This window comes from Thamnophis elegans, chromosome 15 (assembly GCF_009769535.1).
Source record: "Thamnophis elegans isolate rThaEle1 chromosome 15, rThaEle1.pri, whole genome shotgun sequence".
Taxonomy (NCBI): domain Eukaryota; kingdom Metazoa; phylum Chordata; class Lepidosauria; order Squamata; family Colubridae; genus Thamnophis; species Thamnophis elegans.
In genome coordinates, this window is record NC_045555.1 from 21,406,056 (window position 1) to 21,433,348 (window position 27,293).

General features: G+C 38.7%; 1 protein-coding gene across 1 annotated transcript in view; it reads right to left on the minus strand.

The window, feature by feature from the left end:
- Window positions 1-26,678, minus strand: part of CTNNA3 (catenin alpha 3) — an 878,552-nt gene extending 851,874 nt beyond the window's left edge. The window contains exons 1-2 of the mRNA XM_032232234.1: window positions 26,577-26,678; window positions 21,549-21,741 (exon numbers count right to left, since the gene is read on the minus strand). Coding sequence (XP_032088125.1) covers window positions 21,549-21,741; window positions 26,577-26,678 — 295 coding nt within the window. The remainder of the gene's footprint in view (window positions 1-21,548; window positions 21,742-26,576) is intronic.
- Window positions 26,679-27,293: the final 615 nt, after the last annotated feature.

A 27,293-nucleotide genomic window follows, 5' to 3' on the forward strand; every position in this document is an offset into this window, starting at 1 on the left:
AACTTGGTCAACATTTTGCAGCTTCTGCTATGGAAAAGAAGAATGGTATAGTTGTATACTTAAGAAAAGATATGAAAGCTGAATTAATAGAAGCAGATCCCTTCGGAAGATATATTGCTTTAGACTTAATCTTAGAAGGGAAAAAGACATTACTTTTGGGAATTTATGCTCCAAATCAACAGCAAGATAGATTCTATAGAAATCTTCATGCTAAATTAGTACAGTGGGACTATAGTTCCTATATACTATTGGGTGACTGGAATGGAGTGATAGACACTAAGAGAGATAAGAAGATTTCCCGCCTAAATACCAAGATGCGAGCAAAGTTACCCAAATCTTTCTTTGACATTATGGATGATTTTGAATTGAGAGATATTTGGCGAGAAAGAAATGCAGAGGAATATGACTTCACTTTCTTCTCGGACAGGCATCAATCCCTCTCAAGGATTGATTTTATTCTAACCACTAATGATTTGCTTTCTAGGGTCAAGAAAACAAAGATTGCAGCTAGGGTCCTTTCGGACCATAACCCAGTTTGGATGGAGTTGGGAAGGGTAGTGCAGGCAAGAAGGTCTTGGAGATTGAATGAAAACTTATTTAGATATGGAAAGTATATTAATGATTGTAAAAATTACTATCTGAATATTTTGTTTTGAATATGAATAAGGGTACATCTATGGAATTTGTATGGGACGCAAGCAAAGCGTATATGAGAGGAGTTTTGATGAATATAAATAAAACACATAGAAATAAGCAAGGGTTAAAACGAACAGAACTGGAAGAGGAAATTAAGAGAAAAGAGCTGGAGTTAACAATGAACCCAGACGATACAAAGGTTAAGGAAGCTATTAACATATTAAAATCTCAATTTGACATGTTGATCTCTGACCAGGTAGCTACTAATTTATTATATGCAAAACACAATACTTTTTGTAATGCAAACAAACCTGGCAGATGGTTAGCTTATCAGATTAGGAAAAAAAGGAAAACTCGAAATATATCTAAACTGATTTATAGAGGGAAGGAGGTGTTTCAACAGGAAGAGATTCAAAAGGCTTTCTGGGAATTTTTTACAGAACTGTATAAAGGGGATAAAATTAATGGTTTAGACATAGACAAATATTTAGACAAAGAGAAAATACCTTCAGTTAGAGAAGAACACAGGCAAAAATTGAATCAACCAATAACCTCGGGGGAAATCCTGCAGGTAATTAAGCAATTAAAGTCAGGGAAAGCACCAGGTACAGATGGCTTGACAGCGGTTTACTATAAAAACTTACAGTTAGAAATGGTAGAACCTCTTAGAGAATTATTTAATATGATTGAAACGGAAGGTAAAGTCCCTCCATCTTGGAAGACAGCGTTTATATCTTTGATACCCAAAGAAGATCAAGATACTACTCAACCCAAAAATTATAGACCTATTTCATTACTGAATGTAGATTATAAAATTTTTACTAAAATATTAGCAAATAGGTTAATGTTGGTCATTCAACAATTGATACATACGGACCAAACAGGTTTATACAAGGGAGACAGATGAAAAGTAATGTTAGATTAATTATTAATGCATTAGAATATTTGGGAAAGAACAACCAGATCCCTGCTGCGTTTATATTTTTGGATGCTGAGAAGGCCTTTGATCGAGTTAACTGGCAATTTCTGCTGAAGATACTGCAAAAAATGCAGATAGGAGATAATTTTTTACAGTCAATTAAAGCAATATACCAACAGCAAACAGCACAAATCATAGTCAATGGAAGTTTAACAGACTCTTTTCAAATTGGAAAAGGTACAAGACAGGGCTGTCCTTTGTCCCCATTATTGTTTATTATAACTTTGGAAGTATTGTTGAATAAAATACGGGGCTTGGATGGTTTAAAAGGGATCAAGATTAGGCAGCAAGAATATAGAGTCCGCGCTTTTGCGGATGATTTGGTCATAATATTGGAACAACCGCAGGAATCCAGTATGGTTTTAATGAATACGATTAATCAATATGGTCAAGTGTCTGGCTTTAAAATAAACTTAGGAAAAACCAAAATATTAGCTATAAATATGAATATTAAACAAAAGGAAGAATTAGGAGTGATGCTAGGATGTGAGGTAGTTAAAAAAGTCAAATATCTTGGAGTTAACATTTTAACTTCAAATGGGAAATTATATAAGCATAATTATGAACCACTTTGGCATAGCATACAGACAGAGATGAAAAAATGGGAGAAATTGCACTTATCTTTGCTGGGTAGGATAGCGGCAGTGAAAATGAACATTTTACCAAAATTTTTATTTCTTTTCCAAATGTTACCTATACTTAAAAAAGATGCGAACCTTTTAGAATGGCAGAAGGGTATCAACAAATTTGTGTGGGCAGGAAAGAAGCCGAGGGTAAAGATGAAAATAATGCAAGATGTACGTGAGAGAGGAGGATTGAAACTACCTAATTTAAAACTATATTATGATGCAGTGGCATTATCTGTAATTAGTGATTGGACTCATTTAACCAATGATAGAATATTGAATATTGAGGGACACGATCTGGTATTTGGTTGGCATGCTTACCTGTTATTCAACAAAAAATTGGATAAGAATTTTAAAAGTCATATTTTAAGAAATGCTTTATTGCGGGTTTGGAAGAAATACCAATATAAATTAAATGACAAGATACCCATGTGGGCAATTCCTAGACACGCAATTGAAAATATGAATACAGCACAAAAACAGGACAGAATTACTTACAGACAGCTTCTTACCTCGGAAAGGGGGGTATTACAATTAAAATCTTTAGAGGTATTAAAAGAGGAGAAGGTAGTTCAAACATGGTTCCAGTATGGGCAATTACAGGCTAGGTGGAAAATAGACCAAAAAATTGGTTTTATCCAAGTTGAGGATAATCTGTTTAAACAAATAAGAGATCAAAGCTTAATGCATATAAAGAGGATATATAATGTATTAATACAGATGGATTCGGAAACAGAATTAGTTAAAGATTGTATGATAAAATGGGCTCAAAATATTGAGGAACCAATAATGTTGGATACATGGAAAAGAATCTGGGTAAGAAATGTGAAATTTACACAAGCTCAAAATCTGAGAGAAAATTTTTACAAGATGTTCTATAGATGGCATTTAGATCCTAAAAAGTTGGCTTCTATGTATCCGAATGTACAGCCTAAATGTTGGAGGTGTGGTTCTCTCGACGCTACATATTATCATATATGGTGGACCTGCCAAAAGGTTAAGGCATTTTGGATAAAAATATGGTGGGTCATGCAAAATGTTTTTAAAAGAAGGATAAAGTTTAGTCCTCAGTTATTTTTACTAGGTATATGTACTGACTTTACAGTGGTAGAGACCAATTTGATTCTGCACCTGATAACTGCAGCAAGACTGTTGGTGGCGCAATATTGGAAGAAGGAAGACTTGCCTACAATCCAAGAATGGACATTGAAAGTAACAAACTTAGCCAAAATGGCTAAAATATCGGCATATCTCAAAGATCATTCAAATGAGATATATAAACGAGACTGGAAAAAATGGATTGACTATATACAAAATAAATACGGGACTAAGAAATTCCAGTTAGCCTATGCTTAAGATCAGAAATGATTTAAACTGTTAAAAGTCAGTTCAGTAAGAAGAAGCTAAGGTCAATCTAGAATGTCATTAATTTCTTTATTTCTTTTTTCTCAATAAATTTTAGACTGTGTTAGTTAAAAATCCATACCGTGTACGGGTTCTGGGAAGTCGGGGGGGGGAAGGAGGAGGGGGGGTGGAGGGAGGGAGGGGTACACACAACAAAAAAAAATTGTACTTCAATGTCTTAATGATTGACAAATGATGACATATTTGTTTTTTTTTTTAAAGAAAAATAAAAAAGTTGTTAAAAATAAAAAAAATAATTTAAAAAAAAAATATTCGGGCAGCTGCTTCAAAGATAAATCAAACATTGATATTAAAATTCAACCACCAAACCGCTAAGCAAGACCACACAGTGCTTGCCTGTGTTGTTAAAACAGCTGTGTGGTTCAAAGCACAGATGTTTTCCTCATTTTGGACCCCTGTATCCAAAGAGTTGCCTACTTTGGGGGCACGAAACTTTTTTTCCAGCTGTGGACTGCATTATTTACAAAATGCATGTTTTGCTTGACACACACAAATGGAAGAAAACCACACCACTCCCTGTTGGAGTTTTGCTGCCAACTTTCAGTATTGCTATTGGGGTGAGGGGGAAGAGGGGGAGAGCCAGTAGTGGTGCCCCCTCCCAGTATGGTATGCTATTTATAGGAAACCTACTCATATCCTCAAGTATAAAAATACATTTTATTCACTCAGACCCTTCAAACCATTGCTTAATATTTTTAGTGCTGCTTTTTAACTGCTGCTGTTCCAGATTTGAATTTTTATGGGAATTAAATGCTTCGATATGTAGACTGCCTTAAAATATTAAAATTGAGATTGCCACACACATATGGGGCTTGAGTGGGTTTGCAGCATATTTTAACAGCAATGTTTCACTCCATCCTCATAAAAAATATTGTAAAAATCTTCAGTGCCAACCTCAAATATACTAGTCAATAGCTAATTATGCCTCTGCCTTGGAAATGAAGGACGTGCAATGGCTCAGCTGTTAAAAATGCTGAACTTGTCAGCTGGAAAGCTGACAGCCTGGGTTTGAGACCCAAGCTGAGCTTCCTTTACTTGCCCCAGCTCCTGCCCACCTAGCAGTTCAAAAGCATGCAAATGTGAGTAGATAAATAGGTACCACTCCCAGTCAAAAGGCTGCAAATAAAGTTTTGGCAAGGCAGTCTTTGTTGCACAAAACACAATAAGCAAAATCTCTAGAAATACGAACTGTTGTCTCCTACGGCCACCACTCCCCTTTCCTTCTCTTTATTCCCCAGCCAGGGAAGGGCCATTCAGCGTCCACATTTGATTTGCTTCCTGAGTTGACTCCTTGTCCTCCGTTGTTCACTTCTCCTAGCTGCTCTGCACATACATGCAACCTCCTACTGGAGGTTATGGAAATCCATAAATGGGCCTGTTTCCAGTCTCCAGAAGGTCTCTGGAGGCAGGGAGAAGAAGTTTTTGCCTTCCAGTGGCTCGAGAAAAGCCTCCGGAGCCTGGGGAGGGCAAACACACACTCCCGGCCATGGTGCAGAAGGCCAACTATGCCGCGCCCCCCATGGCCACACCCACCCAGCCACGGGGCAGCGAACTCATTCCTGCAAATTTTTTAGTTAAAGTTTTTATTTTTTAAACAAATATAAACAAACACAACACATAACATAAAAATGATCTTCCATTCCATACAGTGTGTCGATTGGTTACAAGGTTTTTGTGCTTCCTTTCCATAGTCATCCCTTAAATTTTATATAAAGTCACATATTATCAATCAAGTATATTTGTATACATTATTATTATATTATAATAGTTTCTCTAATATCATATATCAGCTTACGTATTTCAGCACATTCCATTGCTCATATTATCAATCTAATATATATGTATACAATTATTATGATTATTAAACATTCATTGAATATAGCTATTATTACATACTAAATTTAAAGTAAATTTATATTATGGCATTTCATTACATCATCTTGGACTCATCCAATGGTAATACATCTTTATATTCTATTCTATATAGAATTGTTTATCTTTTATAAGAGAAATGCTTTTCCACATCATCTCCATGGTCTTCACTTACAACATATAAAATTCCATATTGTCAATCTAGTATATATAAATGAATTATTACCATTTTTAATCATTTGTTTAACTATAACTATTATTACTTTGTCTTATACATAATACTTAAAATTTAACTAAGTTTAGCTTAGTTTTGTTGTGACATTTCATTTCATCATCCTGTATCCTTCCAGTAGTAGTGCAGTCCAATATCTCTTGCCATTTGTAGAATCTGCGTTCTAAATATTTTCTTGATAAGTCTTATGTGAGCTTCTCTTGACACCTTGTTGTTCATTGCATATTTTGTAAAGACTCGAGACCCTCCATCTGCTGGGCTTTGGTTATCACTGGTGCTTCTACCAAAAATACTCTCATTGTTTCTGCCAAGTTTTCTCCCCTTTCTTCATCTATGTTTTGAAGCATGAGATAGAGTTCCAGTTCGTCTACCTCTTCTTTTAGTGTTCCACACGTATCATTTCCCTCCTCTCTCAGTTTACTGTCAGAATCAGCAATTTTCTCATCACTTTGTCCATGTTTTTCTGCAATTTTTTCAACTTTCATCATTGTATCATCAATATTCTCAGCTCTTCCCTCCATTCCTTCTGTTCTTTGTTCTATAAACTCCAGAATTTTTTCTATTATTTCTGTGCTTATTAGGATTTTTTGAATTTCTAACATAATTTTTTGCAATGTTAATTCCTTTACTTCTTCATGTTGCGCAATCTTTCCAAGTTGTAAACACTGCCATTAGGACATCCAAGACTTTTGATAGGTTTCAAATAAATTCAGTGTTACTCCAAAATAACACCTGTATAAACAAGAAGTGTTTTCTCTCTGTCTCTTTCAATAAGCAAAACCTTGAGATAACAGATGTAACCAAGCCTCCAGTCTCTAGATGGCAGTGTTACTTCTTTTTTCTCTACTTTTAGCTACCTCTTTAAACTCCGAATTTAGGAATAGGAAAAAGAAGTGTTTAAAAGTTTCGATCCGGCCGAGCATTTAGAGGAAAGAGATTTTTAGTCCACAAATACAAATAATGGGGAAAAAATAGAAGAAGGAGAAAAAGGACCAGTCCAATTTAAAAGTAAGAGGCATTTGTAAAAATTCCATCCATAGATAAGAAAAGAAATTAAAGGGGAAAAAAAGATAACACAATAGTTTTAATTCAAGCTAATCCGCCGCTTGCTCTCTTCTATCTTCAATTTTAATTTTACTCTACTTCTTTTTAGGTGTTCTCTTCTCTAATAATAAAATTTATCTCGCCAATTTTGACACACACTCTCCTGCACTGTTTCTGTTGCAGGGGGCTGTCCCAACGTTGTGCAGCATCATTAGCTGCTTCTCTTGTAGCCAAAAAAAAGCTTCTCCTGGATCGATTAGGGGCTTTGAGATGCTCCTGAGATCAGCAGGACATACTCTTCTCTATCACTGTCTCTACGGGACGGTTTAGGTCCAAAAAGGACCGTCCAGCAACAGAGATTTCAACAGCAATCCTGGAGCTCCAAGATTGCATGTTGTATTGTAGTGACATCAGCCCCGGAAGCCCCCATTGCTGCAATTTTTGAAGCCCATCCTTCCCCCCTAGGAGTTATAAAACTTTTGTTCTTTCTGTCAGGAAAACTGCAGCCCACTCTGAGACATTCAGCTTAGCATCTGTAAAGTTTCTGAATAATATTAGCAACAACTCAAACACCATCGTTTTCTAGCTAAATAATTTCATGGCATGAATATACCAAGACTTCAAATGCAGTTGTACCCCTCATTAAAAGTACCCTCAGGCTGATTTAATTTTTCACATTGGTTCCCTGGTACATTGTCTGCTACTATAAGTTTTATCTGGCACTGCCATTTTATTTTATGCTTGCCCTGTCATCATAAAGGAGGAGAGGGCAAGAGAATGTGTTCTTTTTTGATGAAGAATATGTCTGCCCATCTGTTGACCATCATCTCATTGCAGAATTATTGATGTCCTCCTGATCTGGCAAGCTCTCTTCTTTCTAAGGGCCCAATTAAATACCCTGTTATAAAAATAACATAATCTTGGGATTTAGAGTGTGTGAAGGGAAACTGAACTCTCATCCTCCCATGGTGAAGAAATATACTTCCTGAAGGTGGTTATTGTATTTCTAGAGAAACCTTTATTGGTACTAATACGCAACCTTTTTTTCTAAGACGAAGTTGGAAAAGCTATTTACAACAGAAACATAAGGCAAGGGCAGAATTAAAATTGAAGGTGGACAAAACTGCCACTTGTCTATTTTTTTCCCAGCTCATATTTTCTCTCTCACACACACATATGCTGGTCATATATAAAAGCTATAAATATTATTGCCAGTATTATTTGGTTTGAACTTTAGATTTAAAGTTATAAATACATTCAAGTCTTTGCAAATTAGATCTAGAAGAATTAAAAGGATAAAAATACCAATTTATCTTAGGAGAAAACAAATGGGTATTGGGTGAAAATAAATGTATTTGCCCAAAGATTTTTTTTTTTTAAATATATTTTATTCATTTTTCACATTCCATTTACAATCACTTATATACAGGGTATTTACTATAGGAAAAGAAAAAAAAAAGAAAGAAAAAGGGAATAAAACGAACAAATAAAAAGGAAACACAACTCATCATTCACAACCCCACCTAACCCTTCCATCCTCCATACACCCCATCTACCCCCTCCAACTTTCCTTTCTCCCTCTAACACTCCCCTCCTACTTCCCTTTCCCCTCAAGCCTTCCTTCTCCCCTTACTCCCCGGACACCCTCCTTACATTCCCCTTACTCCTTCCTTACTCCTCCCTCTTCTTTCCCTCTACCTCCCTCCTTGGTGTATGCCTTTATTCGAGTGTTGTTTGATCTGATAAAATGAACCAAGGGAAAAAAAAATAGAAAAAAAAATTTAAAAAAAAGGAACCGCCGTATATAAATACATTCTTGTTCTTATTAAGACTATGTTACCACCCCCCCACCCCACCCCCCACAAATCCCCATCCCTAATCCTCCCGACTTCCCAGGGCCCACATCTGGCACTACCTTCTGTCTAAAATATCTTGTATACATATGGATTAAAAAAAATAAAAGTAATATATCAAAAGAGGAAAAACAGAAAAAAAAGAAGAGAGAAAAGAAAAGAGAAAAGAAAAAAAAAAGAGGAAAAAAAATAAGAAACCACTCTTTGTGTTGATCTCAGCCCCCCATCTTTATCTATGCTTAAATAGTATAAATCATTCTATCTATATTTTATTCTCGTCTCTTACTTCTTTGCTATTTACCCCGACCTTCTGTAGATTCTCCCGTTCCTCTTCCTAAACCTCGTGATCCCTTCCGATAAAATTTAAGCAACGTGGTTCATGCCATATATTCAAATATAACTTTACAGACGAGTAATCAAACTTTCCCTTCTAGTAAAATTTGAACAGCGTAAATGATCTTTCTTAACCCCCTTTTCAAACAGTAGTTCAAAATGGTCTAGCCAAGCTTCCCCTTCTTAGTAAAATTAAGCAGCGTAGATCAAATATTACTTTACACAGGAATCAATTTCTATCTTAAGATAATTCCAACCGACTTCCTCTTCTAATAGGATTTAAATAACGTAGTTCATTCCACATGCATTTTACCCTCATCCCTTACTTGTCTGATATTTACCACTATCAAATTTATACTAGCATTTGTTTAAAATGTAACTCAGAGCGATTTCAACCAACTTTCCCTTCAAATAAAAGTTAAATAGCATGGATCAAGCAGCGTAGATCAAATATTACTTTACACAGGAATCAATTTCTATCTTAAGGTAATTCCAACCGACTTCCTCTTCTAATAGGATTTAAATAACGTAGTTCATTCCACATGCATTTTACCCTCATCCCTTACTTGTCTGATATTTACCACTATCAAATTTATACTAACATTTGTTTAAAATGTAGCTCAGAGCGATTTCAACCAACTTTCCCTTCAAATAAAAGTTAAATAGCATGGATCATTCCACATATTCAAATAATACTTTCAGCAAGAGTCAGTTAACCTTCTATTTTAAAGTAGTCCCTTCTAACAAAGTTTAAACAACATAAATCATTCCACATTCTTTTTACACTTATCTTAAGATAATCCCAACCAGCTTTCTGTTCTAATAAGCTTTAAACAACGTAAATTTTACCCTCATCCCTTGCTTGTCTGATGTTTACCACTATCAAATTTATGCTAACGTTAATTTAAAATCTAGCTCAAAGTAGTTTCACCCAGCTTTCCCTTCTGATAAAAATTAGTCCGCTTTTTCTACCGGAGAGGGGTCTCAAACCCCCATTCAGTCCTCAACTTTAGCAAGCATTTTAAAATGTCTAAATTCTCGATCTCCATTTTTCTGCTTCTCCGAGGGAGGAGGGGCTACCCCCTCCATCTTGCAGCCACATGGCCGGCCGCTTGCCTTCTCCTTCCGCTTGTCTCTCCTCTCTTCCAAGCGCGTCAGGAAGTCCCGCCTTCAGAGTCCTACAATAGAAATCTTGAGCCTCCGAAACAGAGTTAAGACGAAATCTTTGATTCTCAAATGTAACCGTGATACCGGCAGGGGCCTCCCATCTGTATCGAATCTGTTGACTCCTAAGCTCCTTAGTTAAAAAGGTGTAGTCCCTTCTTGCTTTCAGCATCTGAAAAGGAATATCTTTGAAAACAATCAGGTCCTGGCCGTCAACTCGGAAACTGTTATTATGAAACTTTTGTACAATCGCATTTCTAGATTCTTTTGTAGAGAAGTGTATAATTATGTCCCTCGGGAGCTGTCGCTGTTCCGCTATCAATGAGTTCTGGCGATAGATTTTCCGAATCTGCCAATCAAAGTTAAGTCCCGGGCTTCCCAGCGCATGGCTGAAGGCTTCAGCAAAGGTCTGTTTCAAATTCTCTTGCTCCTTTTCACGGAATCCTCTGACTCTTATTGCAAATGCCTTCCTATTAAAATTTATCATCATAAGCTGTTGTTCAGTGTCTCTAATTTTTTGTTGTAAAATTTGAATATTGGTAGTCAAATTAAAATTAGCCTTCTCCAGACTTTCCAATTTGTTCTCTATTTCAGCAGAGTAATCTGACAGGGCAGACACGGCTGCAAACATATTCGCCTTCATCTGATTAACTTTAGACTTTAAATCATCATATAGTTCCAATACAAAATCCTTAATTTCTTGTTTAAAGGCATTAAACATTTTAAAGAGATATTCCTGTGTTAAAAATTCTCCAGTAGAGGGCATAGGAGACAAAGGCTGTGTTTCCAGTAAAGATTCTTTAAATTCTTTAGACACATTTGTAGCAAGACGCTTCTTTGACCTGGGTGCCATAATAAATAAACAAGTAAGCAGCGCTTCGCTCCCCTCTATTTCCAAAGAAGAAGAGTTTATTTTGTTAAGGAGCGGTCTGCAGGAAGATAAAACCGGCTAAGTACATCCAGTATCAATCATCCACGGAGAGAAATCGCCATTTTGAAGTCCATTTAGACAAAGAACAAAGAAGTCTCTAAGACAAATGGTGCTGGTATTTAAGATAGTAATAAAAGCATAAATCTCACAGGGGTGGGACCCGCCCGTATCAATTCTAGCTTGAAAAAACTTTGTTTTGTCCTGGGGGGGGCTAGCCTGTCTGGGGCTGCCTAAAAAAAAAAGGCAGCTGAGAAGAAATGGCTGGAGATAAGAGCTCCGCTCCGGCTGGATCTAATCTCTTTCCACAGCCCGAAAAAAGAAAAAGGCTGTGGCTTACGAATAGACCCTAGCCTACGGAGCTATCCTCCCTGCCCCTTTCTTAGCCAAAAAGGGGTGCTATCTATGATCTTATTTAGATATACAGACCAGATCTCTGAGGAGCTCGGTGGAGCCCTCCTCGGCAACAGGCCACGCCCCCAGGAAGTCCGCCCAAAGATTAAAATCACCATACCTTGGTTCCAGCTATTATTAACTGTATCTAGCATTTCTGTGAGATGCATATGTATAATTCTATTTTTATAGATTTCCACTGCAGTATTCCCATTTTTTAAAAAAAAATCTGAAATATAACCTTTCAGTATTATTTTTTAGTTTTAGACATATGAAATCCTTGTTATTTTGTAGGACTGGCACCATGTGCAAAAGGAAGCTGGGAAGACACATGGTAACATCTTGATCCTTATATCCTAGTATACTCATATTATTGCTAACTAGTAATTTACAGCATCTTTTAGCCTTACAATGATTGTTAAAGCAGCACAAAATCCATTTCATTTCTATTAGCTAACAATACAGTAGTTGGATAACTTTTAAAAGATACTACATGCTATGAATAGGTGTCTTGTCCTACTCTTGCAATCAAAAGACATTTGCAACTCTACTGTCTTTCCTTATTTACTGTTTTTTTTTTTTTACAAAAAACCTTTTTAACTAGACCTTAAAATTAAAGTAGTTTGGAAAGAAAAATGGTTACATGTAACATATAACATTTCCTTAAAATATTTGTAAAAAAGTCACAATAATAAACCCATAACCTTTTCTGGAAACACTTCTATAGTTTTCATTTTGGACAACATAGTCCACTTTTAGTACACATTTTACAAACCCATTACAACACTATTCTCTAATGGGGTATATATACAAGGTGCAGAAAAAGAGCACAAAGAAAGAAGAAAAAGAAACTGGAGCTAGGTTATCCATAAGAAAAATGAAAGTCAATATGGTGACTACAGCCCTGTGATCAAAGCCTCAGACCTTTTTTACGTCCATTAGAGAGGAGTAGGGCTTCAATAGCATAGTTGGAGTTGCAATCTTGATTTGTTTGACATCTCCCAAAAAAGCCCCTGAATTGGAGACAGTGGATAACGTAAAAGGACAGGGGATGTGTATGTTATAAATTAAAGATTCCCCTCACACATATGTGCTAGTCGTTCCCAACTCTAGGCTGTGCTCATCTCCATTTCAAAGCCAAAAAGCCAGGGCTTTCCAAAGATGTCTCCATGGTCATGTGGCCAACATGACTAAACGCCGAAGGCCCACAGAACGCTTCCCACCAAAGGTGGTCCCTATTTTTCTACTTGCATTTTAACATGCTTTCAAACTGCTAGGTTGGCAGAAGCTGGGACAAGTAACGGGAGCTCAGTCAGTTATGCAGTGCTAGGGATTTGAACTGCCAAACTGCCGACCTTTCCGATCGACAAGCTCAGTGTCTTAGCCCCTGAGACACTGTGTCCCTTATGTGTATGTATATGTTATGGGCACCCTCAGATGGACCCCAGATTCTGACCTTCACCACCCATCATGGATTTAGCCAACCAAAGCATTGTACAGAACTGCAGACCAAGGTGATCAGCCTCAGGTCTCCTTGTGCCACACACAGCATTCCATACTACTGTTAAGGACAGTCCTGGTCATTTTGGAGACATTTGGACAAATAAGTCACAAGTGCAATCAAAGCCCAGTTTTACCCCAAGCATGTTCGTCATTCTATGCAAGCCAGAATCTCTGAGCTAGAGACGCTTTGCAAACTGACATACTATGCCCTCATCCCACCATTTAGGAGCCATATATTGTATAATGGCAATGCTCAAGAAATGGAAGAAAGTGAAAAGTACATCTCACTTTAAAATAAAATCAAAGCTCTTAGGCTACTCTTTAAATTTTATCCTCTTCTGCAATATGGCTTCATTGACTGAAGAACTGGTTTAGATGCCATTCAATTACAGATAATGAGGGATGAAGCAGAACTCTACATAACACAAAATTGCCTAACTCCAACAGGTATAGTAGGTGAGTTCTTTCATCTTCATTCTATTCGCATTTTCAATTTTTCATGCTCAGTTCTTATAGCTGGCTGTGCCTGCAGGAGCCTGGCTTGTCATCTCCTTTCCTATTATTAGTGCTACATGAAGATAACTTATGTTGTTTTGGGGAAAGAAATAAATTGAACCGATCCCCTGTTCCATTTTTGAATCAGATATAAAAGGAGATTGCAGGAAGAAAATGGTACCTCCTCTATAATCTTCTGCCCAGAGTAGCTACTGTATTTCACTTGCTTCATGTTAAAACTAGTCCTGTCTCATGTAACTCTCTTGTACATTTCTTTCATATAAATATTGTCACTAATCCACAACAGGGAAGGTCATCTAAAATATGGTACATTTCACAGAATGTCCACCTAGTATTATTATTAATAATAATGATGATGATTCCTGCAGGAAGATCAAATAAATCAAGATGTGGATACAACAATGCAATTGAATCTCTATTTTATTTGTGTCACAATGTGGGTCAAAAAAAACCATGGCAACATGGGATATTTAGATTGAAAGTAAACTATCAAAAGTCCTTCAGCATTAGCTGCACTGCAACTGATCTTGGACCCCCAACCCTGAGTGCTTCCCAAATAAGCAGAGATGGGAACAGAGCGAGCAAGTCTATGCTCTGCACACATGCTGAGGTCACTGCTGGGACTGCAGTATCTTTTCTTCAACCATACTCAATTGTTGCTGGACAGGCACATACATATACATGATTCCCTCCCCCCCCCCCACATCAATGAAGATACCGGAAACAATTACCATATTTTTCAGAGTATAAGATGCTCTGAAGTATAAGACGCACCTAGCTTTTGGGGAGGAAAACGAGAAAAAAAAATCTCCCTCTGCCTCCCGGCAATTTGCCTCCTTGCACCAAACAGCAAACAGTACAGACGATATACACTGTTTGTGGTGTTACATTTCAGACTATACTTGTACAGATGCTGTTAAAATTGATGCGGCTTTCTGGGAGTATACGTTATTCTCTGCTATTTAAAAGAAGATACAATAGCACTGGGACTCTTCAGATCAAGCATTTATTTTAAAAAGCTTCTTCATTTTGTTAAGTTGTCTAGAACAATAATAAAGCAGTCTTTAAAAAATAAGTAATAATTTGAACATTCTATAGGCATTTATAGTTATTGACTTACCTCCTTGCAGCAAACAGGCTATTTCAGTTTAGCCTGATTAGAAGGGGAAAAAATCTGCCTCTGCCTCCCAGCAAGTTTCACTTTCAAGTTCAGTTTAAGCATGGGTCTCCCGATGATTAGCTGTTTCAGGCTGCAGGGATTGCCATAGCCTATTGCCACCTCAGCAAGTCCCGTTTTCTCCATTTGCGGCATGGAGATACATTGCTGGGAGACAGATGCCAAAGGGTGGGGGGCGGTCGGTGAGTGGGGCTACATTCGGTGTATAAGATGCACCCAAATTTTCACCCTCTTTTAGGGGGGGAAAGGTGTGTCTTATACTACGAAAAATAAGTGTATAGAAAAAGTCCTAGGTCTATGTCTCTCAGCAGGCCAATCCTCCAAACCCAAAAAGAATCGAACCAAGTGCCATGGGTAAGAAGCTATAGAAAGGAAGACCCAGTTTCAAAGTGGACTGGACTGAACTGTGACAGGGAAAAATATCCAGAAAACAATTGTCCCAACCCATCCCCATGGGAGAGGCATTCGGGTAATAGCTCACAATGCTGCTGGCTGCTCCATTCTAATCCCGCCCACCCAGACCTAGGATCCGGAGCAGAGCATATGAAAACCTGTTCCATACTTCCCAGTGAACTCACAGAGACACAACACATGGGCATAGCAGAGACACAAAGGACAAATGATATCTATTTCCAGGGGTGGGTTCCTACCGGTTTAACACTGAGAACCTACCTATTCACTGAGAATGTGCTTTGCGCACAAGCGCTTTGCTTACGCACGCACAAAGACACATGCTGCACATGTGTGAACAGTTTACAGAATACTTACATTTTGGATTGCTGCTTGGGAAGGAAAACAGCGCGACTCAGCTGAGAAGTTAAGCATAGGTAAAGCACAGGGGCGGGGCCACTTCCCCGTGGGAGCAAACCAGTTCACTCCCAGCTGATCTTCAGAGCTAAAGGTTTGTCCAAATCGGTCCGAACCGGTAGAATCCCACCCCTCTCTATTCCCCTGATTAGAGGCTTAGAGGCAAACAGATACACACAGAGATGCAAATTATTACTTCCTTACACAAAAGAAAATACAGACTCCTCATTTGACCATTACTGATAAAGGACTGAAGAGAATTCCCTAAACTCTGTATCTTTTTTACTTTGAGGAAAGAATTATTTTCTATAACAAAACAACCATTTACTCTCTTATGCCCAAGATTATATGCTATGCATCTAAGAAGTAGAAAAAAAATGTTTTTATTCCTAAATTCAAAAGAAGGTCACAACATTTCCTTCTTATATTATTCTTATATTATTTCCTTCTTATATTGGTTTCTCTTCCTTTTCCTTTTTTTCTGCTTTAATATAACAGAATGAAAACAGAACAGTGGTAAACTGGAGAGATATAAAATTTTAGTACTGTGTTTTACACTTGAAATAATACACATAGCTGGGCGAAGGAGTCATGTATCTAAAATTAACCTTGCTGCACCATCACTGTTTTTGAATATATCCTAGGGAATGATCTGGAAAGCTGTTTGAAGGAGGCCACTGTCTTGCTTGCCCTAGCCTGCTCTTTCTATTTATAATTTACAATGCATTCCACCTTTGGCTCATTCAACTACAGGCATCCTTGTAAAAACACACAAATCATCTGTACAGAATGCCAATAAGCCATGCATCATGGCTGTAAACACAAGCTAGCCTAATATCAGCCACAGATCCCAATCACTGGGTGGAGGATGGATTGTTAGCAAAGTCTTGAGAACCACAGCTGAACTGCCTTGAAGAAGAAAAATCAAGGTAGAGTTATAGCTTGTGCTTCAAAAAAGTGATTTTCTCATACCTGTCTATAATTGCCAAGTCTTGTAAGCAATTTTGAAATTTACAAGGCACACGGAGTACTGCTAGCAGAGCGGCATCTTAAACATTTAACTTCCAGCTCAAGCCTTCCTCAACAATAGAGAGAATATAAAGAAGCCCACGCAGATGTCTACAAAGATTGGTCAAAAACATCAAGATGGTAGCTCCACCTGTTTTTTTATGTGTATGGCTGACATTCTGACCTTATGGATCATATACTATACCCTGCAAACACCTCTGGGCAACTCAGATGCACATGTTTGAGATGGGCCGGTCAGTTTCTCAGCCTCATTCACTCCCAATCCATGGGCTGACCAATCTATTGAAAAATTGAAAATAAAAAGAAGGACTTCAAGCCAGGGGTGAAATGTTTCCAGTTCAGACCAGTTCACCCGAACTGGTAGTAAATAGGCTACCAGTTCAGGTGAAATGGTATTTTTGAAGATGAGCTGTGACACATGATTTATATTAGCTAGAATCGTCGGATTTCCTGCTTTCTAGCTAATCTAAATCGCCTGGCAAAATGGATTTCCCCCCCCCTCACTATTCTACTTTCCTTTGCAGGCACACTCGGTAGCAGGCTTGTCCCGTTTTGACGCTCAGCGCATGCACGGAAGGTTTTACGCATGCTCACATTTATGAACCAGTAGCAAAGGTAAGTTGATTTCACCACTGCTTCAAGCCATCTCTTCCCTGTGCCATGGATTGTCTGAACAGGACATCTTTCATTTTCCCACAAAAAACTACCCTATTTTTCGGAGTATAAGATGCACCAGAGTATAAGATGCACCAAGATTTTGAAGAGACAATTAAAAAAAAAGTTTTTGCACTCTGCAGTCCTCCCAAAAACGGCCTGTTTTTTGCAAAAACGGACCCATTTTTGTCAAAAAAGGGCATACGCAGCCTTTAGGAGGCTTGTAGAGTGCTCCTGGGGGCTGGGGGGGGGAAACACGCAAAGAACACCCTGTTTTTCACTCATTTTTGCCCTCCCCAGCCCCAAGCAGCACTCTGGAAGCCTTCTAAAGGTTATGCATGGCCATTTTTGCAAAGGGGGGGTTGTTGGGTGGCCAGAAATGCTGTATTCAGTGTATAAAACGCACCCAGATTTTCACCCTATTTTTTAGGGGAAAAGGTGCATCTTATACTCCAAAAAATACGGTATTTTCATGTTACCTTGGGCCAGAATCAGTCTGCCAGAAAAGTGGACTCCTTTTGACATGCCCAAGTGGGAAGCATGACATCTTCAAGGTGTAGTAAGAAGCTGGGAGTGAGAGCATAAGAAACTGAGGCTTTGTTATCAACTAGGTTATTTCCTAAACAAAACTTTCTTTTTCCAGGCAAGCATGAGCTTTCAGAATTTTCCTTTTGTGGAGAAAAAAGATCAGATCCTTTCCACTGAACAAACTACACCATTTTGTCTTTTCATCAGTCATGTCGCACAGTTTTATTTTATTCTGCTTGTGAACAACTACTATTCCATCTTAACATTCTAAGTATGTTATTTGGTAGACTGAGACCAGCAGAGTTTCCATGTTCTTTAAACAGAATCATCCTTTCATTCCTCTTATGGTTTCCATTATGTGTGGGTGAAATGAGTACTGTGGAGCAGGAAAGCTATGTACAATGTTAGCAGCCTGAGAGCCCTGGATGAATGAGGGCCAAGCACACTGTTAAGATCTACTGCTCCTCAAACATAGGAAAGTAAAGAAGTGAGGCTTCATTTTCTTCAATACATAGAAGAATCCTTATACAGAATGTGTGGCTGGGTGGGTGCACGTGCATGTACGCACGCACACACATATATAATCCCTTGTGGGGTGGAGCCTAGGCAACTGAATGGAGCTGAGTGTTTAATGGCAAGATGCCTTTCCTGTCACCAAGGAGGAGTTATATTCAGCAGATATAATCTCAACGTGCCCAGAGAGAGAAATATCTGTCTCTATCTAGGATTGAACTCACAGCCTCTTGACTGTGAGGTGAGAGCTCCACCTCTAAGAAAAGTAAGATTAGAAAAGAGGGAATCAGCTGTACTGAAACACAGCAAGCCCACCCATTTTTTCAGATCAATACAGGAGATCTTCAAACCACAATTAAACCCAAATTATGATTGCTAGGCAAGACAGTTGTTAAGTGAGTTTTGCCCTATTTTACAACCTTTCTTGCCACGTTAAATAAGTCACTGCAGGTTTTTTTAGTTAGCAAATGGTTAAGTGAATTTGAGTTTCACATCAAAAGAAAATGGCAAAAGCGGATCCCATGACCCTGGCTTATAAGTACATGCCAATTGTCAAGCATTCGAATTTTGATAATGTGACCATAGGGATGCTATGAAAAATGGTCACAATCACTTTTTTCGGTGCTGTTGTAACTTTGAATGGTCAGTAAATGAATGGTTGTAAATCAGTGGTGGGGTGCAGGCAGTACGCCCCAGTACGGGGGTACCGGAGCCTGCCCGAAGCACCGGGTACTGTTCTGGTACAGTGCTCCGGAGGGCCCAACCGCCCACCCGCACTCCTTACCTGTCTTTAAAGCCCTCTGCATATGCGCATAGCGCTTATAGCAACTGTGTGACGCTCCGCCGAGCAGTTGTAGCATTGCAGAGGCTTGCAGAGGCGTCACTTGGAAGGTAACATGCATGCGCGCGCACCACGCATATTCATTTGGAGGACGTCGGACCCTGCTGCAACTGTACCGGTTGCAACGGGATCCGGAACCCACCACTGTCATAAATTGAGGACTACCTGTCATGCCAATCTTAGAGAGAAGCCCATGTGTTCTACCAAACTAGAGAGATTGTTTGGTAGGAGCCCCAGGTATGCATGTTTCAAATACGGATACATCAGAGTTAATCCATGGACTGTGGTTTTACCTGTATTTTCCATTAAAGCATCCAATCCCTGTGCTCTGATTTCTCTGTGGATCAAGAACAAAACAGCAGTCAAAGTCTCCTAGATTTGTTCCTAAGTCATGATGGCATTTGTGAGTTAAAGTTTATCTAAGAGGTCTCTTGAGATATGATAGCAGCGAACTACATGCAAACTTGGCAAGGCAAGAGGTGGAACCCAAGCCACAGCTGCCATCTCCAAGCCCATATATAGGCATTTATTTATGGAAATAAATGCCAAGTATCCCAGCTATGCTTGAACAGACCCAACTAAGAAATGCACTAGTGATTATCCTGGGAATCTGTTCCCAATCCGCTTCTGGCTATATGGTAATTAAACATCTACTTCAACAACAATTGAACACTGGTCTGAGAATCCAAATGGAAAACTTACATCTAGCAATATTACCATCTTTACATCGGAGTTGTCTATCTTTGGATCACACCAAGATGTTGTGACTCCCTCAATCTTGCCATAAAGAATCATTTCACTAGTAGAGGATAAATAATTCACTTTCAAATTTAGCAGCTTTAAGTACTGTAACAAACGTGACTTCAGAGATTCTATAAACAAGCCTCATAACTGTAGTGACCATATTTTCTTGGGGGAAAAATAAAAGGCAAACCGGAAAAAGGGACTATTCTGAAAGAAGTTTATAAAGATTAAAAACATGTTTGTAGACATACAGTAAAATCCGAGGGCTAGAAGGGACCTCGGAGGTCAGACTTGAGAAAATATTATGAAGAACTTACTTCTCTGCACTGGAGTATAACCAAGAATTTCTGCTATGAAATAAGATTAGCAAATAGTAAGGGTAGTAAATTATAGTGCATTTTAAAAACAACATGAAAAAGTTTGTACATGATATATTATAAAAGGAGGATGATATTTGATTGCACAATTGCTGCAGTGATCTTGACTTTTCAAACACACAAACACACACACACATGTCCTGACATTGGGCAAATACTAGGATGAACATCCTTATTATTTCTTTTCCCATTCCCTGTTCTTAATCTGCTCTGTATCACAGCCCATAAATTAAGCACATTGGTATATATAGGCAATATATGATTTATGACCATAACTGAGCCTGCCAATCACAGTTTAAATCATCATGGTCTGAAAAAGGGCTCAATCATGTGACCAACTCAATTGTACACCCTTTTTTGCAACAATTAATAAATGAACACTGTGGCTGTTAAACAAATGCCATTGAGTGGCTGGAGTTTGTTTATGACCGCAAGGGAGGGGGCAACCATTGGAATGTTGAATCCAGGCCATAACTAGCCCCAAAGTAGGTCCACTTTGAATGGTCGCTAAGAGACCAGTCATAAGTTGAGGACTACCTATATTGTAAAATTAAGTACTGATTCTTACATAGTAAAAGTAAATTAGGAAGTGGTTTTGATTTTACATAGATATGTTAGATTGATGTATAGCACATCCCTTTATTTCATAACATTCAGGGGTAGGCTTCAAAAATTTCAGCAATGGGTTCTCTGTCGGGTTGCTTGGTGGGTGTGGCCTAGTCGGCCTTCTGCACCATGGTGGGGGGCTCCGCACGCTCCGGAGGCTTTCCTCAAGCCTCTGAGAGGGTTTAAACTGCTTCCGCCAGGCTCCGGAGGCCCTCCAGATGCCAGAAACGGGCCCATTTCCGGCCTTCCAGAACTTCCCATTTCCCCCTCTCCCCGAGCCTGCGTGCGGGCTGCTTACTTCACATCCAAAACGAGCCATGTGAAGACTCCTGGGAGGGGTGGGGCCAGCCAGGGGTAGGATTTGGAGGTTCTCTAAACCAGCTGTAACATTAGCTAAGGGGTTCTCCTAAACCTAGGCGAACTCGTAGCACACCGGCCCCTGATAACTTTGGTCCAAAAATTCCCTGCAACTGATCTCATATTTGTACTCAAGATCTAGAAAATGGGATCCAGATGCATGTCCTGGGTTAGCTGGTGATCTTCCTTTTTTTAGGGCAAATCTGATCTGCTAGCAAGTTTTGCTAAGCAGAGAAGAGCATAATATCAAACAGACAGACAGAAGTCTCTATTATTTGGGGACGTGAAAAATTTTAAAAAATCATCCTTGGGGAACCAAACAGAGGTTATAAAATACATTATTGGAAGAGGTAAAGAAAAGATGCAGCTGTTGAAGCAGTAATATTATTGTCTGAGCACCAGCAGGCTTACTTTCTTTGCGAACCTCGTGGAGAGCAGCATTCAGTTCTTCCATAAGGACAGGAGCCTCTTTGGCAATTTTCTCCCCTTTATCCAGCAAGTTCCAAGTAGCTTCTTCCACAGAAGCAAGAATTACGCGAGCTCTTTTGGAGCATCCTTTTCTCTTGCCAGAAGGATTCTGAGGGCAATTCATTAATGTGGTCACCTAAAACATAAAGGGAAGACCCACATCTTTATTTCTCCAGTTAAACATGTCACTCTGGGTCTGTATCAAATAAAGAGGTGCCGAGGCATCAGCAGTGAGTAAGCTCCAACTTAAGGACCATGGCATGTGATGTCAGCATATAACGGCGACATATCCACATAGAACAGGGGTGTCAAACTCAAGGCCCACAAGCCAAATCCAGCCTGAGGGGTGCTTAAATTTGCCCCACGGGGCCAGCCTGGAAATAGCAAAGGACCAGCCTACAGTGCCTCTGGCAGCCCAAACGAGGCATGGGGGGGGGGGTACATGCAGGCCCCTGCACCCCATTTTGGCCAGCAGAATGCTACAAGAAGCGTTCATCTCCCACCACTCCAGCCAGCCCACAGAGGAGAATGAACAGGGAGTTATTTCATAAATCAACATATCTTGTGCTAAGCCATGCTTTGCTTAATCATGTTCCTGGAGATTTCAAAATAAATCTTAACAGAATAATAACAGAGTTGGAAGGGACTTTGGAGATCTTCTTGTCCAACACCCTGCTCATGCAAGAGACCTTATTCCATTCCAGATAAGTGGCTGTCCAGTCTCTTCTTAAAAACCTCCAGTGATGGAGCACCCACAACTTCTAAGGCCATTCCAGTGGTTAGTTGTTCCCACTGTTAGGAAGTTTCTCCTTAGTTCTAAGTTGCTTCTCTCCTTGATTAGTTTCCATTCATTGCTTCTTGTCCTGCTTTCTGGTGTTTTGGAAAATTAGTTGACACCCTCTTCTTTGTGGCATCTCCTGAGATACTGGAACACTGCTATCATGTCACCTCTAATCCTTCTTTTCCCTAGACTAGACATATACCCAGTTCCTGTAACCATTCTTTATATGCTTTAGCCTCCAGTCCCCTAATCATCTCTCTTGCTCTCCTTGCACTCTTTCCAGAGTCTCTATATCTTTTTAATAATATGGTGACCAAAATTGGATGCAAAATTCTAAGTATGGTCTTACTAAGGCTTTGAATCAGAATAGAGCTGGAAAATTTCCAGTGACAGAGCCAGTGGTGAAATTCAATTTTTTTTACTACCCGTTCTGTGGGCATGGCTGGGTGGGCGTGGCAGGGGAAGAATGCTGCAAAATCCCCATTTCCACCACATTCTGGGGCCAGCCAGAGGTGGTATTTGCCAGTTCTCCGAACTACTCAAAATGTCCGCTACTGGTTCTCCAGAACCTGTCAGAACCTGCTGAATTTCACCCCTGGATGGAGCGCCCACAATATCTGAAGGCAAGCTGTTCCATTGGTTAATTGTCCTCACTGTTAAGAAGTTTCTCCTCAATTCTAAGTTCCTTCTCTCCCAGATTAGTTTCCATCCATTGTTTTATAAAGTGCTTTATAAAGTGATACTAATACTTCACGTGATCTTGATTCTATCCCACTGCTAATGCAACCTAGGATTCTGTTGGATTTTTTTGGCTCTGCCACATACTGCTGGCTCATATTTTATTCTCCATTGGGACTCCAAGAAAGATCCCTCTCATCATTGCTGCTATTGAGCCAGGTTTCACCTAATCTGTGCCTGTACATTTGATTTTTCTTTCCTAAGTGTAGAATTTTACTTTTTTCTACACTGAATTTCATTTTGTTAGATAGGGCCCAGTGTTCAAGTCTGTCCAGAACCATCTGGATCTTGAGTCTATTTTCTGGAGTGCTGGCTATTCTTGCCAGTTTAGTGTCATCTGCAAATTTGATGAAATCCTCCTCTATTCTCTCATCTAAATAATTTATGAAGATGTTGATCCACATGGAAGTCTGGGACTTAAACCAGGATTTCCCAAACATTTTACATCCTTTGCCCCAATTACTTATTAGAAAGTCTTTTTATCCAATGTAGTAGAACATTTTAAGTCAATTTAAATGTCCCTGTTGTAATTGGGTAAAGTGTACTTGTGTTTATCCAAAGGAAAAAAAATATTTTTACCAGATTTGGGGTAATTTACACAGTGTGGGGAAACACTGTCTCAAATCATGGTTTCCAAATTCCAAACAGGCCAGCCAAATACCAAGGAGCCACTTTATAGCTTTGTGTGATGTGTGAATGCAGCCAGGATACAGGAAGAGAGAATTGGCCATAAATTACTCCACTGAATTAATGATGCAAGAGGTGGTGGCATCTGTGAGCAACAAGATCTATTTAAAGTTTAATTTTGATTTCCAAGACAACTTTAAAGTTATCCAGTGATTATTAAAACCTTTTTCTTCTGCTATGCTAAGTTAAAGGGAAATATGGTTTTTCATTTTAAGAGTCTCTTTTAATGAAACTACATTTCTAATATCTGAGGTGTGAGAACTGTTGGAGAGAAGTGAAATAGTATTTTAATAAACTAGCAAATTCACGAAACTGTCCTGAAATAGAACAGGGAGTTATGGACATTTTCCTCCATAACCCTCATTACGTCTCACTTTTTTAAAACTCTGCTGCTTTATTTCAATGTAACTGCTTTTTAAATTTATGGGAAGTGTAGTTATCAAACATGTAACTTATTATTGCATTATTTCATGTTAGGATTCTCCCTTTCACTTGGAACATGTGAAACTATATAATTAAAATATGTCGGAGGATAAACATCCATGCAAACTAGTTTTGCAATTCATCAGCATGTCAAAATTAAAAATAAATTGAGGTTGCAAATAAATCAAGCTTTTAAGTACACATTGAGGACTGTATAAGAAGATTGAAATGCTTTGGAAAGAAATGCATTTATAGCAGGCAGAAGCATAATAAACACAGCAGTTCCTGCAAGGATTAAACTATATTTTAAAAATTATCCTATGGGAAAGGAATGCTGAATGCTCTATATTGGGAAGTTGCTGGCAAACAGATTAAAACAGCAGTTTTTGTACTGGGTCAGGTGGTCTACTTCTGCAGATATACACTAATGACTTTTAAAATGGCCTTATGTAAAGAACAAAGAAGCCAATTTCTTGGCAATATGGATGGAAGACAGAAGGTTTTAAACACAATAAAAGTAACTATCCAGGATAAACCCATTATATTTCAGTGAAACATGAAATTATTCATGATTATTCATATATTTGTGGGAAGTAATTTTAATAGAAATAACACAACATATAATAGGATTTCTTTTATAGATCAGCTAGCTCTGTTTACAGCCAGGTACTCCAAAATGATCAATATCAACCCCAAAGATGAAAGTCACCAGGTATTGTTGTTGTCATTGTTGTTGTTCATGCTACGATTAGTTAAAGTAGTATTTCTTAAATTATTTTTGTATAATAAATTGAGTGGGATTGATGAACAATCTGAAACTTCATAAGGCAGTGTTTTTCAACCACTGTGCCGCGGCACACTAGTGTGCCGTGACATAGTGTAAGGTGTGCCGTGGGAAAAACACCCGCCTATATTGAATATAGGCAGAGAGTTAAATTTTTTTAACATTTTCTAATGGTGGTGTGCCTAGTGATTTTTTTCATGAAAAAAGTGTGCTTTTGCACAAAAAAGGTTGAAAAACACTGTCATAAGGAATTGGTGAGCTGAAGTGTTTGAGGACACCTGAGTTTAACTGATTAACTGATTTAACTTAACTGATTTTGAAGCAATCTATGAACAGCAAGCCAAAATTATTCTTCCAGTCCTTGCTTAGGCCATAAAATGAAAACTAATCATTTATTAATATAATGTCCAGGAAAGAATGGTGAATTCCAAACATACAGAAAAGCCTGCCCAGTGCCCACCATCTGCAGGGAGCAGGTCAAAAGGGTCCATATGGTAGTCACATACATGCATTGAAGCCTATCAATTTTTTTATAGCCATCTAATGTTTCCCAACCTTAGCAACCATTTAACATATATGGACTTCAACTCCCAGAATTCCCCACCCAGCCACGGACTAATGCAGGGGTGTCAAACTTGATTTCACAAACAGGGTTGTGTTTGACCTCTGGGGGCCGGGGTGTGTAGCCAGGGTGGGCGTGGCCAGCTCGATGTCATTCATCAAGGCTTGGTTTTCAGCCACGATAGCCTTCCTGGGCTCCATTTTTGGCCACAGTGACCTCCTGCAGCCCTCTGCCAGAGAAAAGGGAGCTCAGGAGGGCCGCATGCAGCCTCTCCAAGCTCTGTTTTCAGTGGCAGAAGAATGCAGGAGACTGTTGGGGCCCAAAATGGAGCCCAGGAGGGCCCCGCTCAGTCTTCCTGAGCTCCCTTTTCGCTGGCAGAGGCACTGCAGGCCAGATCTAAGCACTCCACAGGCCCCTGGACCTTGAGTTTGGCACCCCTGGTCTAATGGTTGTAACATCAGATCAAACAAGCTCAAATTTAGTAACTTTGCCTGTGAACTATTGTAGTTTGTAAATGATGGTTAAATTAGTTTCATATTATTGTCATTATCACATTTCATATAGTTTTTGATGCCACTTTATTACCTAGACCAGTGTTTCTTGATCTCAGAAACTTTGAGCCTTGTGGACTTCAACTCCCAGAAAACATAGATTGCTCTTTTTGGACTTTACTCACGGATTCTAGTCAGGTTGTTTTATAGAGGTAGTTTAATTTTGCTTTTCTTTTACTGACTCTTAAAATAGATTTATAAGTATTCACAGAGCACTCCTGGACACATTGCTTGTATCAATCTAAAACTGTAATAAACTGATATTATTGTCAAGCATGAGTTCACATATCACCAGTGGGAACGGGTACATGCCTAAAGATTCCTTTAACCAAAGGTCTGTGTATGTTTTCTAAATTGTGCCAGATACCAAATGAACAATACAATGAAAACTGTTCCATGTTTCATTTCTCATCCCACAACCCACTTTTGTCTTGATGTGGTCTACCTGAATTATGAGGGGTTCCAGCAACTTCTCCACGGTATGCGTCTGAATCTGTAGATTCTGAGGATCAATTTTAATTTTCATGTAAGGATCTGCTGCTGCCATTTTACCTGTAAGCTAAAGATAGTTTATTTTATAGTACTGCAAGACAACTCATTGTTTCAAACGTATTTCATTACCAGATTCCTCAATACTTTCAACACAAACACAGCTTCTAATGAACTTCACTGAAAAAGTTCTTAAAGCTTCAGGGAGATATTTCAGAGATATATTTGCCTTGAATTGTGTAGCACAGTCAAGCATCAACAGTTGACCACAGGATATCCTTTATGACATTTTGTATTAGGTCATAAAATGCTTTATGATAATTTTAGGGGGATAAGTGCAATTTTTTCACATTGCCAAATTTATTAGCATCCTCTGAAATTTGAAGAAGGCAATAACCATAAAAAATTAACCACCGCTGATATTTGTGGGCCATTAATGCATATGCCCCCTCATAGGAAGTAAAAGACCAATTCCATCCCAATTCAAATGGGAACTGAAAAAAATAATCTATTTTAGGACCGCTGTATTAACGCAAACAATACAAAATAATAAATATGAAGCCACTCTATATAGATCAATGTTTTTCAAGCTTGGTAACTTTAAGAGATGTGGACTCCCAGAATTCCCCTGCCAAGATTCCCCAGAATATAGTGTTGGTGAAACTTTTTAGCA